The 17,558-nt window shown below is 42.9% G+C and overlaps 1 protein-coding gene across 1 annotated transcript in view; it reads left to right on the top strand.

The window, feature by feature from the left end:
* The window catches only part of MAP3K2 (mitogen-activated protein kinase kinase kinase 2), a 101,797-nt gene that overhangs the window by 21,234 nt on the left and 63,005 nt on the right, over positions 1-17,558 (top strand). Inside the window, exon 2 of the mRNA XM_075933035.1 lies at positions 16,693-16,762. Within this exon, the coding sequence (XP_075789150.1) occupies positions 16,756-16,762 (7 nt within the window). The 5' untranslated portion in view covers positions 16,693-16,755. The remainder of the gene's footprint in view (positions 1-16,692; positions 16,763-17,558) is intronic.

Here is a 17,558-nt window from a genome sequence, read left to right on the forward strand (position 1 = left end):
ATGTTGCTGATACTACAGCTAGAGCGACAGCCACAGCAGTGGTAATGCTCAGGACGTCCTGCTTACAGGCCTCAGGTGTTCCCTGTGAATTTCAGTCCGAAGTGGAAGACCTTCCATTTGACAAACAAATTATTTACAGCTAAGATAGACGAGGTGCTGCACAGTAGCAGAGATTCAAGAACCACGCTCTGTATACCCCACCTTACTGGGGTAAGCGATATACCCCGTAAAACCGCAGTGATTATGAAGAGTATAATTGGCCACCAGAGACCTTATGAAGATACCCAACCAAGACAGCATGCACAGACGTCACCCCTCTACCAAACAAGCCCCAAAGCAGCAGATTTGAGGTTGTGGCTGAGAGTCTGCATAACCTCCCTCACGATTCAATGCCAATGCAGCACTGCCATCTTTTTACCCACCATTTGCGTCCCTTCTTAACACAATGGGAGTCCATAACATCAGACCGCTGGATGCTGGAAGTAATTTGTGCAGGATACGCTACCCCCTTTACCTCTATCCCTCCCCCCATCCCTCTTCAGGGACCCTTCTCATGAGGCCCTGCTGAAACAGGAGATCGATTGCCTCCTGATGGTCAGCTCCATGGAGCGGGTACCCGAAGAAGTTCACAGAACAGGATTCTATTAAAATTATTTGGTCAAAGAGAGACTGATCTTTGACCTCCGCAGCCTGAACAAATTTCTCAGAAAGCACTGATTCAAAATGGTCACGCTAACCATAGTCATTCTGGCATTGGATCAAGGGGACTAGTTTGCAGCCCTCGACCTACAAGATGCTTGCTTTCATGTTGCTGTTCATCCAGCACACAGGAATTACCAGTGCTTCACTCTGGGACCAGACCACTATCAGTACAAGGTCCTATCTTTCGGCCTTTCATTCTCTCCCCCCCCAACAACACCACATCATCATTTTCCCATACTTCTACTGTCTGATAAAAGGGGGGGGGGGCCATGGGAGGATACCACCTCCATGATAAACAAGACTGGAGCCCTCCTCAATCGTCTTGGCCTTCTTATCAGCCAACAAAAATCGATGGTGCAGCCATTCCAGGACGTAGAGTTTATTGGTGCCTACCTCGACTCAGTCTGAGCCCAAGCATATTTACCTCAACAGTGATTCATAGTTATACAAGATCTCATAAGCATGATATCCATGACCTCTTCCACCACAATACTCACCTGGCTCTGGTTGATGGATCACATGGCTGCAACTACTTACGTGGCCCATCATGCCCATTTGCATTTCTGCTCATTTCAGCTCTGGATAGCATCCTGTACATCCCAATCCGCTGCTCTTGACACGAGAGTTACTATACTCGCAGACGTTCTCGTATCTCTGGTGGACGTCAGCGGACAGTCTTCTGGCAAGGGTTCCGTTCTATCAAACTGAGCCCACAGTGCAAGTTACAGTGGTGGCATCTCTCCTGGGCTGGGGTGCCCATGTGCACGACCAAGTGATCCAAGGCAAATGGTCCCCACGCAAGACATCATTGCACATCAGTCTGCTGGAGCTGAAGGTAGTAAGAAAAGCATGCGCACATTTTGCGCCCAGAATTGCCAGTTGCACAGTTCGGCTCCTCATGGACAACATCTCCGTAGTGTTTTACATAAACCGACAAGGCGGCGCTTGCTCCCGCTCCCTATGTGCAGAGGCCATCCACTTATGGAATTGGTGCATCCGCAACCAGGTTATTCATAGCAGGTTACTCATAGCATCATACCTACCTGGGGCCAGCAACACCACTGTGGACTACTTGAGCCGCAACTTTTCCGCAGACCACGAATGGGAGCTACATTGGGAAGTCACAAACTCAGTATTCTACCAGTGGGAGTGGCCATCTGTAGACTTCTTCGCTTCTCCCCAGAATACCAAATCCCCCCCAATTTTGCTCCTGAGCGGGACTTGGGATCCACTCCTTGTGGGATGCATTTCTGATCCAATGGATGGCTCTTCTGCACTATGCCTTTCTCTCTATATTTCTTATTCCCAGAGTTCTACACAAGATCTGCACAGATGGGGCTTGCATCATCCTGATAGCTTCGTCGTGGTTGTGCCAGATCTGGCACTCATACCTGCACAAACTATTGGTTCAGCCTCCCTACCCATTGCCACGCTGACACAACCTTTTCTTCCAGAACCGCAGGATAATGCTGCATACCCAGCCACATACTCTTCATCTCCAAGCGTGATTTCTCTCTGGTTCATGGAACTAGAGGCCCAGTGTTCTCAACAAGTGAAGGACATTCTTCTTCACAGCAGGAGACCTTCCACACGAAAGACTTACCTGCAAAAATGGACACGTTTCTCTTAGTGGTGTCAGAGGTCTGAGAGAGATCGTTGGACGTCCCCACTAAATGTCACCCTGCACTACATACTAGAACTTAAAACATCAGGACTTTCACTCTCTTCAAGAGTTCACCTTTCCGCAATAACAGCTTTCCACACCCCTGTGAAGTCTCCATATTTGCTCATCCCGTCACAAAAACATTCCTTAAGTGCCTTCACAACATATACCTGCCTCATAGGACTCCCACCCCCCCTTATGGGACTTGAACCTTGTTTTGGATTGTTTGACCAGGCCCCCTCTTCAAACCTTTGGCCACTATTGCACTTCCTTTCCTCTTTATGAGGATCTGTTTTCTACTAGCCGTTACCTCAGTGAGGAGAGTTGGTGAACTTGGGGCCTTTATGGCGGAGCCCCCCTACGCTGCTTTTACGAAGGACAGAGTCACACTGAGACCTCATCTGGCATTCCTACTGTAAGTCTGTAAAGCATTCCATGTGAATGAGCCTATTGTGTTACCTACCTTTTTCTAAAGCCCCACGCCTCACCATGGGACATGAGTCTACACTCTTGATATCTGATGAGCATTGGCCTTCTTGGATAGAACATGAGACTTTCGGTAATCTCAGTGACTTTTTATTTCCATTACTGAGCACTCAAGAAGTACACTTATTTCTTCCCAACGGATCTCAAAGTGAATATTGACATGCATAGTTAAGTGTCATATTCTGGCCAACAGGCCCTTTCAACATCCACCACGAGCACATTCTACTTGGGTTACAGTGGCCTCCACGTCCTTCTTGAACGAGACATTTATAGAGCTGCCACATGATTATCAGACCACACTTTCGTTAAACATTATGCCATATTTCCACAACATGCATCTGATTCAGTGGTGGCTACTGCAGTTTTTTCTACCACTGCCAAACAATGACTCTGACTCCCTTCATCCAGGTCGAATACTGCTCTGTACTTTCAACAGTGGAGCACGCACGGGGAAATCACTTGAAGAAAAGGGAGTTACTCACTTCATGCAGTAATGACTGTTCTTTGAGAAGTATGTCTCCGTGGATGCTCCACCACCCTCCCTTCCTTCCCTCTGCTCGGAGTCTTATTTGGGTATAGACGAACTGAAAGGGAGGGGTCAGGGCGTGCAAGTAGCACACTCGGGTGGGAGTGTTGCAAGATGTCTCCTGCATATGCATAGCCCAACAGGGGAGACAGCATTGCAAGGCTCCAATCTGAGGTTCTGGGCGTCCCGTCACCAACAGTGGAGCACCCATGGGGACACACGAAGAACAGTCGTTCCTGCATAACATGAGTAACTCCCTTTTACATGCACTTACTTCAAGGAGTATGGCTTATTATAAACTGTTAGGATGTTTGTTTTTAAGAAGGCATTAGCTATGGCTTCTTGAAGAAATAAAATTAATACATTGAAACTTCCGTAATACAAATACGGAGTTTTCATTGTATTATGTTTATCAAGCCACAGAAAAAGGTTGACTTTTCAGCTGTGAGTTTGAATTGGAATTAGCAATAATGCCACCCAGTGAAAGTTTCAGCAGCAGATCTCCCAAAATCATGAGAAGTTAATGGTAGCTAAATTTAGATTGTCTTTTAACAACAAAAACAGAGTAGCAATGCCAGAAAACAAACACAGCAGAATAACAATAAAGGGCAAAAAAACCAAAACATCCTTTTAATAGAGGAGCATGAATCTTAGCATAGTAATCAAGCAAGATTTTAGTGAAAATAGATAAATACATTAAATATTTATAAGAACGGCCATATAGGGGCAGACCATAGGTCCATCTAGCCCAGTATCTTGTCTTCCGTCAGTGGCCAATTCCAGGTGTTCCAGAAAGAATTAACAGAACAGGTCATCATCAAGTGATCGATTTCCTGTTGCCAGCCTCTGGCAAAGAAAGGCTAGAGACACCATCCTGGCTGTTGGCCATTGATGGACCTATCCTCCATGAACTTACCTAGTTCTTTTTTGAACCTTGTGACAGTCTTGGCTTTCACAACATCCTCTGGCAAGGAGTTCCACAGGATGACTGCGTTGTGTGAAAAAATACTTCCTTGGTTTTAAATCTGCTGCCTGTTTTTTTGAAGGCCCTATAATATGAGATCAGCATGTTGCTGACTGTCGTTCAAATGCAGCAGAGATTAAGAAAGCAGTAATCCAAACTAAGAAAATCAAGTATGTTTCACATCTTCAGAAAATAGGAAGCATGTCTGTTTTGTAGACAGTGGTGGACACAGACAGATAGATCATCCCATACTTAGATATGCAATAAGAATTCTTTTCTGTAGAGTGTTCTGAAATCTGATGGTATTTAATAAGAAATATAGTGACGTTGCCTGTAAACCTGGCCAAGAGCAATGTTGGAGCTAGACTGAATTTGTAATTTTATCAAGTACAAATAATGTGAAGAGTATATGAAAACATTTTCACCTCTGCTCCAAATGTTTGAGTTCAAATGTTGTAAATCTCGAACACGTATATAATGTGAAAACAAAATAACTCCAAACCAGTGATATATGAATTTGGTGTGTTAAAAAGGCCAGTTTTACAAAGCTGAGAACTGCCGTCATTAGCCAGATCAGCTGAGAGAGTGCTTAATCAGAAAGCTGTGACTGTTTAAGAATACATTACTAGAAACTCAAAAAAGCCAGTCAAGAGAAAACTGTTTGTTTAAAAAAAAATAGTTATGGGGAAATGAAGGCAGATATAGATATATCTGAGTATAAGAGAAGAGGAAGTAGATAGTAATGAATATAATTAAGAAGCTAGGAATCAGACCACTGTTAAGCAAAGCTTCAGTAGACTGTCAGAAGGCTAATGTTGTTTGACCAATCCCAGTCAAGAGAATGGGCAGGGTATGGGACTTAATAAAGAATTAAGGGAAAGTAATACAGTTTATGCATATCAATGTAGACTTTTGGAAAATAGATCCTGTCTAACTTGTAATGTCACCAGAAATAAGACACAGGTTGAACTTCTCTAGTCCAGCATGCTGAGGATCTGACTAGTGCCAAATGAGAGAATTTACCAAACCACAGGAGGTCAGTATTGTCCAGCATTATTACCAACACTTCCACTGCTTACAGGGCTGTTAGAAAACATTTAGGAATAAAATAAAGCTAAATAAGGCACAGAACATTGAGACCCAGGATTGGTGGCTGTAAACACAGTTTATGGGACTGTAGGAAACTTGGCCACACCCATGATAAGTAGACTTCCTGCTAACTGAAATCATGCTGGACCATGGATCTTGCCAGGTTGGAGTGTGCCGGCCTAGAGAATTTCCACTCTGGTGTGATTGATAAAGGTAATAGTGTTAGTGTACTAGAAGACATTTGAGTTAGTATTGAATAACTTTGATTTAAAAAAACAACAACCTGGTATGATATACAATTAACATGACATGACACACATTAAATGGATTAAACGCTGGTTTATAGATGGTCCTAAAAACCAAACTGTAAATGGGAAAATCATCAAATGGGTATTTCCAGTGGCATCCCACCTGGATCAGTTTTGGCCTTATGTTGTTTAATATTTGTATTACTGACCTAGAAGAAAACATAAAATAATAATTGATAAAGTTTATAGAGCACACAAATTAGGGAAGTGGTAAATAACTAAGAGTTATAGATGCAGTGTGATCTGGTAGGCTGGTTGCAGGCAAGGAATATGCATTTTTAGGGCTCGCCGAACCGCGGTGAGCTCTGCTTGCCAGCCGCACTGTCTGGCGATCTGCGCATGCCACGGGTGAGTAGATTGTATTATTTGTCGAGCCCTGTGCATTTTAATATTGTCAAATGCAACTCTGTATAGATGTAGAAGCAATAAATGTAGGCCAAACTTAATAAGTGACTATTCTGGGCATGAGTCATCCTGGAAAAAAAAACAAAGTTGGGCATCATAAGGAGTGAGCAACTGAACATGAGTTCCCAGTTTGGAGCTGGTGATAGCAAAAGAGTTAATGTGATCTTTGGATGCATACACAGGGGAGTCTTCTGTAGGAGTAGAGAGGTTATTTTACCTCTAGATGTGTCGCTGCTTTGACTGCTGCTGGAATACTGTGTCCTGCTCTGTTGTTGTTAATTCAAGAGGGATGTGGATAAACTGGAGACGGCTCAGAAGAGCCATGACAATGATTAAAGAATTAGAAAATATGCCCTAGAATGATAGACTCAAGGAGCTCTATTTTCTTAACAAAGAGGAGGTTAAGGGATCACTTCCTAGAATCATTGAACTGGGAGGAACCTTGAGAGGTTGTCAGATCCAGTCCCTTTGATAATTAGCAACAAATTTAAAATCCTATTTAATATTTGGCAGAGAAGTATAACATGATCCAATGGCTGGAAGTTGAAACCAGACAAATTCAGACTGGAAATAAAGCCTACATTTTTAACAGTGAGCGTAATTAACCATTAGAACAGCTTACAAAGTATTATGATGGATTCTCTATGATTGACGATTTTTAAATTAAGGTTGAATATTAGTAGAAATACTCTAGGAATTATTTCAGGGATGTTCTATGACCTGTTATACCAGTCATCCTAGCTGATCGCAATGGCCCCTTGTGATCTTGGAATGTGTCAGTCTATCCAACTACTGTTTTGGTGGCTACTTTATATTCTAGGAAAAGAAGCTGGCCTAGTGTGTGTTAGTGTCATTCAGTTTATCAGTGATGAATGAAGAAAATGAACACACAATTGAGTACCTCCAGCAACTGAAATTGAGGAAGTTCTTATATAAACTATACAGAATAGTGATAGAAATGTAGCCGTGTTAGTCTGGGGTAGTTGAAGCAAAATGCAGGACAATGTAGCACTTTAAAGACTAACAAGATGGTTTATTAGATGATGAGCTTTCGTGGGCCAGACCCACTTCCTCAGATCAAATAGTGGAAGAAAGTAGTCACAACCATATATACCAAAGGATACAATTAAAAAAATGAACAAATATGAAAAGGACAAATCACATTGTAGAACAGAAGGGGAATGCGGGGGGGTGGGAAGGGGGAGGAAGGAAGGTAAGTGTCTGTGAATTGCTGATATTAAAGGTAGGGAGAGTGGGATGTTTGTGAGTTAATGGTATTACAGGTGATAATTGGGGAAACTGTCTTGGTAATGGGTGAGAAAGTTCAAAGTCTTGTTAAGTCCGTGTTGGCAAGTGTCGAATTTTAACATGAATGACAGTTCAGAGGATTCCCTTTCAAGTGCAGATGTAAAAGGTCTTTGTAGCAGAATGCAGGTGGCTAAGTCATTTAGAGAGTGTCCTTTCTGGTTAAAGTGGCAAGAAACTGTTTTCTCTTTGTGATCTTGTCTGATATCTGTTTTGTGGGCATTAATCCTTTGGCGAAGTGTCTGAGATGTTTGTCCAATGTACATAGCAGACGGACACTTTCGGCACATGATAGCATAGATTATATTTCTGGATGCGCAGGAATATGTGTTCTTGATCTTATAACTCACTTGGTTAGGTCCAATAATGGTATCAGCAGAATGAATATGTGGACAAAGCTGGCAACGGGGTTTGTTGCAAGGGAAGGTACCAGGGTTGGTATTAGTGTGGTATGTCCTGTGGTGGTTGGTAAGAATCATCTTGAGGTTAGGTGGTTGTCTATAGGAGACTATGGGTCTGTCTCCCAGAGCCTCTTTGAGTATGGTATCCTGTTCCAATATAGGCTGTAGTTTATTGATAATGTGTTGGACAGGTTTAAGTTGGGGGTTGTAGGTGATGACAAGTGGTGTTCTATTGTTGGTTTTCTTGGGTCTGTCTTGAAGTAGATGGTTTCTAGGTATTCGTCTGGCTCTTTCAATTTGCTTTTTTATTTCTCTGGGTGGGTAGTTGAGATTTATAAATGCTTGGTAGAGATCCTGAAGCTTCTGGTCTCTGTCAGTGGGGTTAGAGCAGATGCGGTTGTAACGAAGGGCTTGGCTATAGACGATGGATCGTGTGGTGTGTTCTGGATGGGAGCTGGATGCATGTAGGTAACTGTATGAGTCGGTGGGTTTTCTGTAGAGAGTGGTGTCTAATTTTCCATTGTTGATTTGTACGGTGGTGTCCAGGAAGTGGATCTCTCGTGTAGAATGGTCCAGGCTGAGGTTGATGGTGGGGTGTAGGTTGTTGAAATCTCTGTGGAATATCTCCAGTGTTTCTTGGCCATGTGTCCAGATCATAAAGATGTCATCGATGTACCGTAGGTAGAGGAGGGGTGAAAGGGGACGGGAGTTGAGGAAACGTTGTTCTAGGTCAGCCATAAAGATGTTAGCATACTGTGGGGCCATGCGTGTACCCATGGCTGTGCCGCTGATCTGGAGGTATAAGTTGTTCTCAAACTGGAAATAATTGTGGGTGAGAACAAAGTTACCATAGGTCTGCTATCAGGTTGGCAGTAGTGTCCTCTGGGATAGTGTTTCTAATTGCTTGTAATCCGTCTTCATGTGGGATGTTGGTATATAGAGCTTCTACATCCATGGTGGCAAGGATGGTATTATAAACTATACAGGCACTCTAGCACTCTTAAAAGGAGAGAGTGGGGAAAAAAAGAAACTCAAGGAAATTATGTATAGATAGTCTCATTTGTGAGAATGTATTTTCACTACAAGATTAACTTCAGTGTTGTCCCTAACGTAAGGCCTTTCAACTCTCACACTTTTTACATTTCTGTGTGGTAGTACATTTAATTTGACTTGGCTGGCACAGGCTTGTTGGATGGTATAGGCTAAAGCTTGAGTTAGTACAGTTCACCAGCAGCTACAACAAGCATTTTACAGTGTGGACACAACCTTACTCTGCTTTAGTAGCTCTTGTGTTCAACTGCCCTCCCACCATCTTCCCAGAGTGCCCAGAAAGGAAAGATTTTCCCACAGTTCATTGGAAAAGAATTCATACAGTGGGGTTCAGTTCAAAGAAACTCACAAGCAAGTGTGGACATAGTTCAAGTGTTATTTTGTAGTGTGGCTGTTTTCACTTGAGCAAAACTATCTTGACAGTATATAACTAGTTAATGCTGCAGTGAAGGCATAGCCTAATGGTGGTTCTACAGAGGAAGGAGTTCTGTTTAAGTAGAAGGCTTTTCATATAACACAATCTGGAGTATTTTAGCATTATATCAGCACTGTGCTTAGTAAGGCCTTTGACTTCAGTCAGGCGCAGGAAAAGAAAACAGTTAAATTTCTTTTACGCCACTCTGGCCTCAGTCTTTCTCCAAATCTTAGTTATCCACCTTTAGCTTCTCCACTGTTGCTAGAGTTGACTTAGCTTAAGTCGAGTCTTGGTGGCATCCACACTGCGGAAGTCTGATGGGAACAAATGCTCCCATTGGCTTCCGTTACTCCTTGCTAAAGGAGCACTCAAAGATGATAAAGTCATTGCAGACAACCTAAATGAATTCTTTGCTTTAGTCCTCGTGGCTGAGGATATTGGGGAGATTCCTAAACCTGAGCCATTCTTTTTAGGTGACAAATCTGAGGAATTGTCCCAGATTGAGGTGTCATTAGAGGAGGTTTTGAAACAAATTGATAAACTTAACAGTAACAAATAACCAGGACCAGATGGCATTCACCCAAGAGTTCTGAAAACTCAAATGTGAAATTGCTGAACGATTAACTGTGGTTTGTAACCTCTCCTTTAAATCGGCTTCTGTACCTAATGACTGGAAGATGGCTAACGTGACGCCAATATTTAAAAAGGGCTCTAGAGGTGATCCTGGCAATTACAGACCGATAAGTCTAAGGTCAGTACTGGGCGAATTAGTTGAAACTATAGTAAAGAATAAAATTGTCAGAGATAAATGAACGTAATTTGTTGAGGGAAAGTTAACATGGTTCTAGGCTGTTAGTAGATGTAGGACATCATTGTGTGTTCAAGCTTTTTATCACCCCCATAAAACTTTAAAAAACTTTAAAAACTATAAACTTAAAAAAAAAACCTGAGGTTTTGATAACGCTAGTTCTAGGTGTGGCCTTACGATGATCATGTCTTAATTTTGTCCTGGTATTGGGCCTGCTGTCTAAACCTGAACAGAACTATTCATTGTTTCAATTTGATACACTCTTGTTAAAAGCTCACTGGCAATTAAAAACCACTTTAAATTTTTGTTAACTTGGGAGTGCATGGAATATTTTAACATGCCAACTTCTGTAGTTTTACTCTAACAACTTCTTTCTTTATAAAAATGTATTTTTCCAATTTTGGTATAGAAAAATCTAGCCAAATTAACAAGGGAAACTAATTCCACAGGGGAAATAGTGAAACAAAGAACCAACAAATGCACAATTAAACTGAAAGTAAAGGTGTTTTCACTAATCTTTGCTACAGTAATCATAGGCCTCCTTGGGAGGATGGGAGAACGGTAACTGTCCAGACACAAATGTATATTTAAGTCCCCTCTTTGATTTAATTTCTTGTACCTTCATAATGGGTTGGAGTGTGATAAAATACAAAAGTGTGTTCAAAGACTCATCTGAGTCTGTAGTTCAGTAGTTCAGATTAAACTTTGAATATATTTCCCCTTTCTTTAGCATAACTTTTTAAAATGACTGTGAGCATGCTCTGCTGTTGAAGCATCCACAAATGCTACTACACTTGCATTCAGAGACAGTTTAACACTATCTGCTGTAATTGCTGAGGATCTTAATACAAACAAACTGATCAATTTTGAGTGCAGTTGTTATATGTACAATTTATTTGCCATACAGTAATTTGTTCATATAAATATTTTCTATTCCTGGAAATTCAAACAAGACTCTGTTGTAATGATGTTGATTACATGAAGTTGGCCCAGGAAATTCTGGTACCCTGCCTTCATGAGACATTCCGTTTAGCCTCCAATAGCATTGCCAGTGAATCCAGATGTTGTTGTCTTGAACAGTGGGAACATCTAGCACCCAAACTTGGCCTCTCTACTTCTCACACTCTGGATGTTGTCAATCATAGAAAGAGCTTGTGCTAGAAGTATCCAAAACATTTTCACACAAATTAGAAATGATGTTACAAAGTTCATGTATCTGGGCTACTTAAAGTTGTTACAAAGATCAGAGCTTTTTATCAGTTCTATAAGGTGCACCTGGCAGCTCTGTCAGCACACCATCCTCCTGTTCAGTATCCCATCCTGTGGTGCAGGGGCGGGGAACCTTCAGCCCATAGGCTTGATGTGGCTCCGCAGCAGTGTTCCCTGCTGAGCACTTGGGTGGCGGCCCAGGAGAGATTCCAGTGGTGCCCAGCTGATCAGCAGAGCACCCCCAGCCTCCCACAGTTGGCAGTATGTGTTTCTATTGGTGGTGCACTTTTGTAGATGCTTCGGTGCACAACAAAATGTATTCTGTATATGGACAGAAAAAAATAGAGGGAACATTGCTTGTCAGGGTTAATCGCTGGTGGGCTGCCAGACTATTTGTTTACCTAAGCATCTGAAGGCATGGCCACTCATGTTGGCGAACTGTTCCTTGCATTATCTTTCGGACTTCTTAGTTGCAGTCACCAGCCACTAGGATTGGGGCACTCGTGGCAGCCTCCCTCTTCGTACAAAAACAAGGTTATACTTAGGCTGTATTCAAAATTTCTACCCAAGGCAGTTTTTGACTCCCACTTCAATCAATTCATTTCCCTGTGTTATTCCCCATGCCAACCAACGGCAGTCTAGACACCACTATTAAGATATACACAAGGGCCTCTCTCTTTACCTTGGTAGAATTAAGTCATTCAGTGTTTGATCTATATTGTTTGTTCTCTCCATAAGGGCAACAAATGCCAAGCTATATACTCTGTGTATGTGGGTCTCAGGTTATATTATCTAATTTGGCCAGGTCAAATAAGGGCTTATTTCACTTGAGCTCAGACAGTTTTTTCAAAATTGTTCCTATCTCCAGGGGCGGCCGCCCCAGGCCCCGCGCTTCAGAAAGCCCCGCGCATGCGCCGTGGCAAAGGGGGGACCCCGCGGAATTATGCTGCCCAGGGCCCCGCAAAACGGTCATCTGCCCCTGCCTATCTCAGAAATATATATAGAAACTACTTGAGGATCAATCTGTGTTTTCTCAAAACACCATTGGTTAAGATCTAGGTTGGGGTATCTAGACTAAATGTCTCCTTTGGCAAAGCTGTTTTACAGGCTTACTGCTTGCATGTCATAAAGAGTGATATAGGCATGGAGGAACATTCAAAGAAGAAAAGTTACTTTACAGTAACTCTGGTTCTTTAAGATGTTTTCCATATATATTACAATGTATCCTCTATGCCCACTTCCACAGTCTTACATCATCTGGATTCTGTATTGGTGAAGAAACTGTGGAGTTGGTTCCCTCCTCTATTCGCTTTATGCACATGTGCATGGCATAGCATTGAAGTCAGTGGGAGAGGCAACATTATGTACCTAGTCCAGGTGTGGGCAAATACTGGCCCATGGACCAGATCCAGTTCGCCAGTGTTAGCTCCTGGCGGGCCCCTACTGTTGTATTTTCCTGCACAGCTGCAGTTATAGGCAATCACAGTTCTTGTTGGCCACAGATTAGGGATGTAAAATCCCGTTAATCAATTAAGCAATTAAGTGTTATTTTTAATTATTATAATTATAATAGGGGCAGGCGAGCTGAAGTGGCCAGGCCTGCCCTGGGTGGGAGCTGCTTTGTCTGGGCTAGAATGCCCCCTGCCTGCATCTGGCAGGTGACTGCTATAGCCCCCACGAGTTAACTGTAACCAGTAAGGGTGGTGTTAACCACTTAACCATTAACATCCCTACCATAGGTCGCTGTTCCTGTCCAATGGGAGCTGCAGGAAGTGGTGTCCTGGTCCACACCACTTCCTGCTGCTCCCATTGTCCAGAAACAGTGATCTGCAATATTACCCTGCATGGTTGCGGTCTGGTGAACTGCTGCCATGTTATTGCTCATTCCTGACCTAGTCTCTGTCAGAAGTTGGGAATTGATGATAGGGATCACTTGATCTGTTCTGATCATTCCGTCTGGGGCACCTGACATTAGCCACTGTCTGAAGACAGGCTACTGGGCGAGGTGGATCTTTGGTATGACCTAGTATGGCTGTTTTTATTTGTTGAAGAGTGTATATGCTTGCCAGTTGTATTGCATTATTGAAGTCTGTTGTTACTTTAGTTGTATTACTGTAGCGCAGGGGTCAGCAACCTTTCCAAAGTGGCATGCCAAGATTTAAGCATCCTGCCCTAGGCCGTGCTGCTCTCCTGGGAGGGGGGAATGGGCTCTCTCCAACATGCACCCCATAGACCACCTGGCCCAGTGCAAACTTTTCAGTGGACCACCAGTTGCTCATGGAAACTCACCATTAATTACATAATTACCCCGGAGCCATTTTGCTAGTGCTGCAGCTAGGGAGAATGGTTTAATTTAAAATATTAAACAGACTAAGCTTTTTAACTTTCTTATGTTACTTTATCAAACTTCATTTTAAATAAAGTAAAATATTAGTTTATATCCAACACAAAAGATTTCAGAATAGTCTTCATTTATGGCAGGAGTAAGGAACCACTTTTGTTTGGGGGCCACTGATACACAGAAAAATCAGTTGGGGACTACACAAGTGAGAAGCAAAAAAACCTCAAACCTCCCTTCTCTCCCCGCTCCCCACTCCCATGCTCACTGATGTGGCCCCCAAATGGGACACCTCACTCTTCTGATGCTCCAGCCCCACAGGACATGGGAAAGGGACAGGGAGGACTTAGGTTCAGGGCTTCCCATAGGCTAGATTTACTTTTCTGGGGTTCAAGGGTTAGTGGGTTTTGTAGAACACCTTAAGCTCTGGGGTGGGGACAAAAATGAGGGGTTCAGTGTGTGGGACAGGGATGGGTGTGCAGGGTCTGGATAGGAGATGGGATATACGAGGGGGTGAGGGTGCAAAGTCTGGTTGGGAGGTAGTATGCAAGAGTAGGCTGGGAGTAGGCTGTCTGGCCAGGGGACAGTGGCGGCCACTCTGTCTGGCCTGGATGGGGTTGGGAGGTGCATTTGGACATGAGGGGTGGGAAGGCACTTGCTTTTGTGCTGCGTTTTACGCTTGGTGCTGCAGTGGCAGCAAGTATGGCCACAGTGCAGGGTCACCCGGTTCCCACAGCAGCCACTAGCACAGGGGCAGCTGAGTAGGGGCCACCAAGCGCCTCTCCCGGTCCCCCAGGGCTGCTAGCCATGGAGGCAGGCACAGTGCCTTCTCATGCAGGCTGAGTGCCAGGCTCTTGGCCAGCTCCCACAGCTCCTCTGGCTTCAGGCGGGCCTGCCAGGCGATGGTGCTGTGGGCCTCAGCCACGTGGACAGCACGGGCCAGTGTGCCCCCCCAGTGCAGACAGAGGCCCTGCTTGGGCTGTGGCAGCTCAGCCAGCTGTGAGCCATTCGGCTTTGCCACCCACTCTGCTCGCTGGCAGCTCCAAGATGCGGCGGTCCCCCTTCACAGCGGTGGCATGGCCGGACCGGGGGCCCTGTGCAACAGATGCAGTCCTGCAGAGGAGAGAAGGGCCATGCAGTGTGTGGTGGTGGAGCAGGAGGTAGCAGGAACTCACTGGCAGCAGTGTGCACCGCAGCTGGTTTGGGGGCGCCTCCAAACGCACAGCCATTGTGCTCACAGCCTAACCCTGCTACCAGGGAAAGGGGAGGGTGCTGGCAGTAGGTTAGGCTGCGTGTGCCACTCAAAATCAGTTTAGGTGCTGCTTTGTGGCACTCCTGCTGGGACTTGCTGTCCCCTGCTGTAGCACCGAAGAATGGGATCCTGTTGTGCTTGTGATATACAAACAGAGATAAAAAAGGTAGTCCTTGCCTATATTGCGTGAAATGGTACTCACATTTGCAAAGCAGTGAGAAAGGTGTGCTGTTCTGATTTTTCTCATGATCTTAGGGTGGTTTAAGAAACAGTCATAATTATACCTTTAAACTGAAGCTACATACTTTGCCTGAACTTTTTAAGGATTGTTTACATTATTTTTATCCTATCTTGGTTTACTCTGACTTGTCTTTCGGACTGAAAAGTAACGTGTGTGTGTGTGTGTGTGTGTGTGTGTGTGTGTGTGTGTGTGTGTGTGTGTGTGTGTGTGTGTGTGTGTGTGTGTGTGTGTGTGTGTGTAAAGGGGGGAGGAAACTTTTTCAACTCTTGAAAGTTAAGGTAGTCCTATATATTTTTAGGATTTCCTCTTCACATATAACAAGGCTTACAGTTTGGCTCTGAGTTCTAGTGCTATCATGCTTCATTTGTCTGAGTGCTTCGGACTAGACGTGTTTATATTAAGTGATTATTTACATTTTTCCTTATAAATTGTGAGTCTTTATAATCTTTAAAAGAAACTGGAGAAATAAAATATATTTTATTATAAATGAGACTTTAAATGTGTGTGAATAGTCACCTGATAGGTGTGCAAATTAGTATATTGTATGTGCTAAGAAATTTGTTCTGAAAATATTGTATTTGTGAATTGGAGTCCAAATTAAAGTGAACTATAAATATGAATTTTCTGACTTTTTTTGTCTCAAGTCTCGATTATAATACTGTGTGGAGGAGCACAATCCTTTTGTGGGAAGAGATCCAGGAAGATCAAAGTTGAGCTTCTGTGTGTAAAATATTTTTCAAATTCTTCCAGCAGAATAATTCTGTTTTGGAGGAACTTCGAGGAGATAAGTTGTTGAACCTTCTGCCAAATCGTGGCATTTGTTATAAATTCACTCCATTTAATGCCTAGTATTTTCGTAAGGCATTTGCTGTCATTGACATTTATACAGCTTTCTATACCTCTTATGCAGTGGTCCTCAAAATGCGGGGCATGCCCCCCTTTGGGGCCATGAAGTAACATTCATGGGTGTATAGCAGAGCCTGGGCCAGTTCCCCCCCCCCTCCGGGGGTGGGGGAGGGAGTGCCACCCAGCTCAGCTCTGCTTCCATGCTTAGCTCCCAGCTGTGTCTCAACTTCCTGCCTTGACCCCTGAGTGCAACTTGTCTCCTAGCATTTGGCTTGCTCCCATACCCAGCTGTGGCCCTAGCCTCAGCCCCCTTACTATTTGTCGCTCCCACACCGTTCCAAGTCATGGTCTTGCTCCCAGCTGGGATTGCAGACAGGAGTAATGGGGGTACAACATGAAAAGTTTGGGGATCACTGCTCTAGTAGATTTTCAGCTTTCACATCCATATGTTGATGTGCTAGTAGCAACTGAAATGAAGATTAATAATTTGGTCCTTAAATTGTAGTTGTTGAGGTTACATTAGATTAAAACTTAATTCCATAGTTTCAGACGTGGTTTAAAACCCTCAAGAAATCTAGGCGTCAGTAAAAATAGTTATACTGCACATATAGATTTCTTTATATTTTTAAACCTTTACTCTTAATCTTTTCACTACTTATGTGTGTTAATTGTTTTTCTCTTCAGAAAATAAAAGAATGCTAATGGGAATGCCATTTCCCTGAAGTTCAGGTTTTCAGGCTGGCTGCCATGATGGGTAAGTTACCTATAACTGGAATCCAATTAAACTGTTACTTTGGCTTAATTCTGAGTGAAAAGAATAAGGCCACCTTTGTAATTAAACTGTATTGTTATGAAAGTGCATGTCATGGTTTTGATAGTTAAACTTGAATTGAGGTTTTCACTTAAAGCAGGGATTCAAACAGTTTGTATATGAAAAAAAATCTCAATTTCCCCAGAAATTACAGCCCCTATCTTTTTGGATATAGAAAAGTTTCAATTTCTTTAAATTTAAATATATGGAAACGTGCTGTTAGATTACATAGCAGTCACTCTGCAATGAAATCAAAGGGGAGGGGAATCTTTCTTTAAAAATCATTTAAATCTAATCTGGGACGACAGACACTCAAATGCTTTAATCATAAACATATTTGTTCGCTATTTTCACTACAATGTGAAGTTAAGACTGGATGCGAAAACTATGCATTTCTGAACCTTAAAACATTTGGATTTTTTTTGTTACATTTAATGTGCATTTTTAGGTCTTATGTTGCTTAGCTTTTGAAATGATTACACCATCTCCGTTTTAATATAAAATACCGATACATACTCTCAATCGTAACTCTCTCGTATTACTTATCTGGGAATTATAAGAAGTTATTTTTCTGCAAATTTTTGTCCTAATTTGATTCTTTAAAAATATTAATATACTATGATTGTTTAAGAATATAGTTCTTCTCCTGTTTCTGAACACACTGAAATTTATAAGTACAGGAATTTTGTCAGATCATGTGTCTGATGTTTAATGGAGTTAAGTGTTCTCAAGCTAAAAC

Source organism: Pelodiscus sinensis, chromosome 7 (assembly GCF_049634645.1).
Source record: "Pelodiscus sinensis isolate JC-2024 chromosome 7, ASM4963464v1, whole genome shotgun sequence".
Classification (NCBI taxonomy): domain Eukaryota; kingdom Metazoa; phylum Chordata; order Testudines; family Trionychidae; genus Pelodiscus; species Pelodiscus sinensis.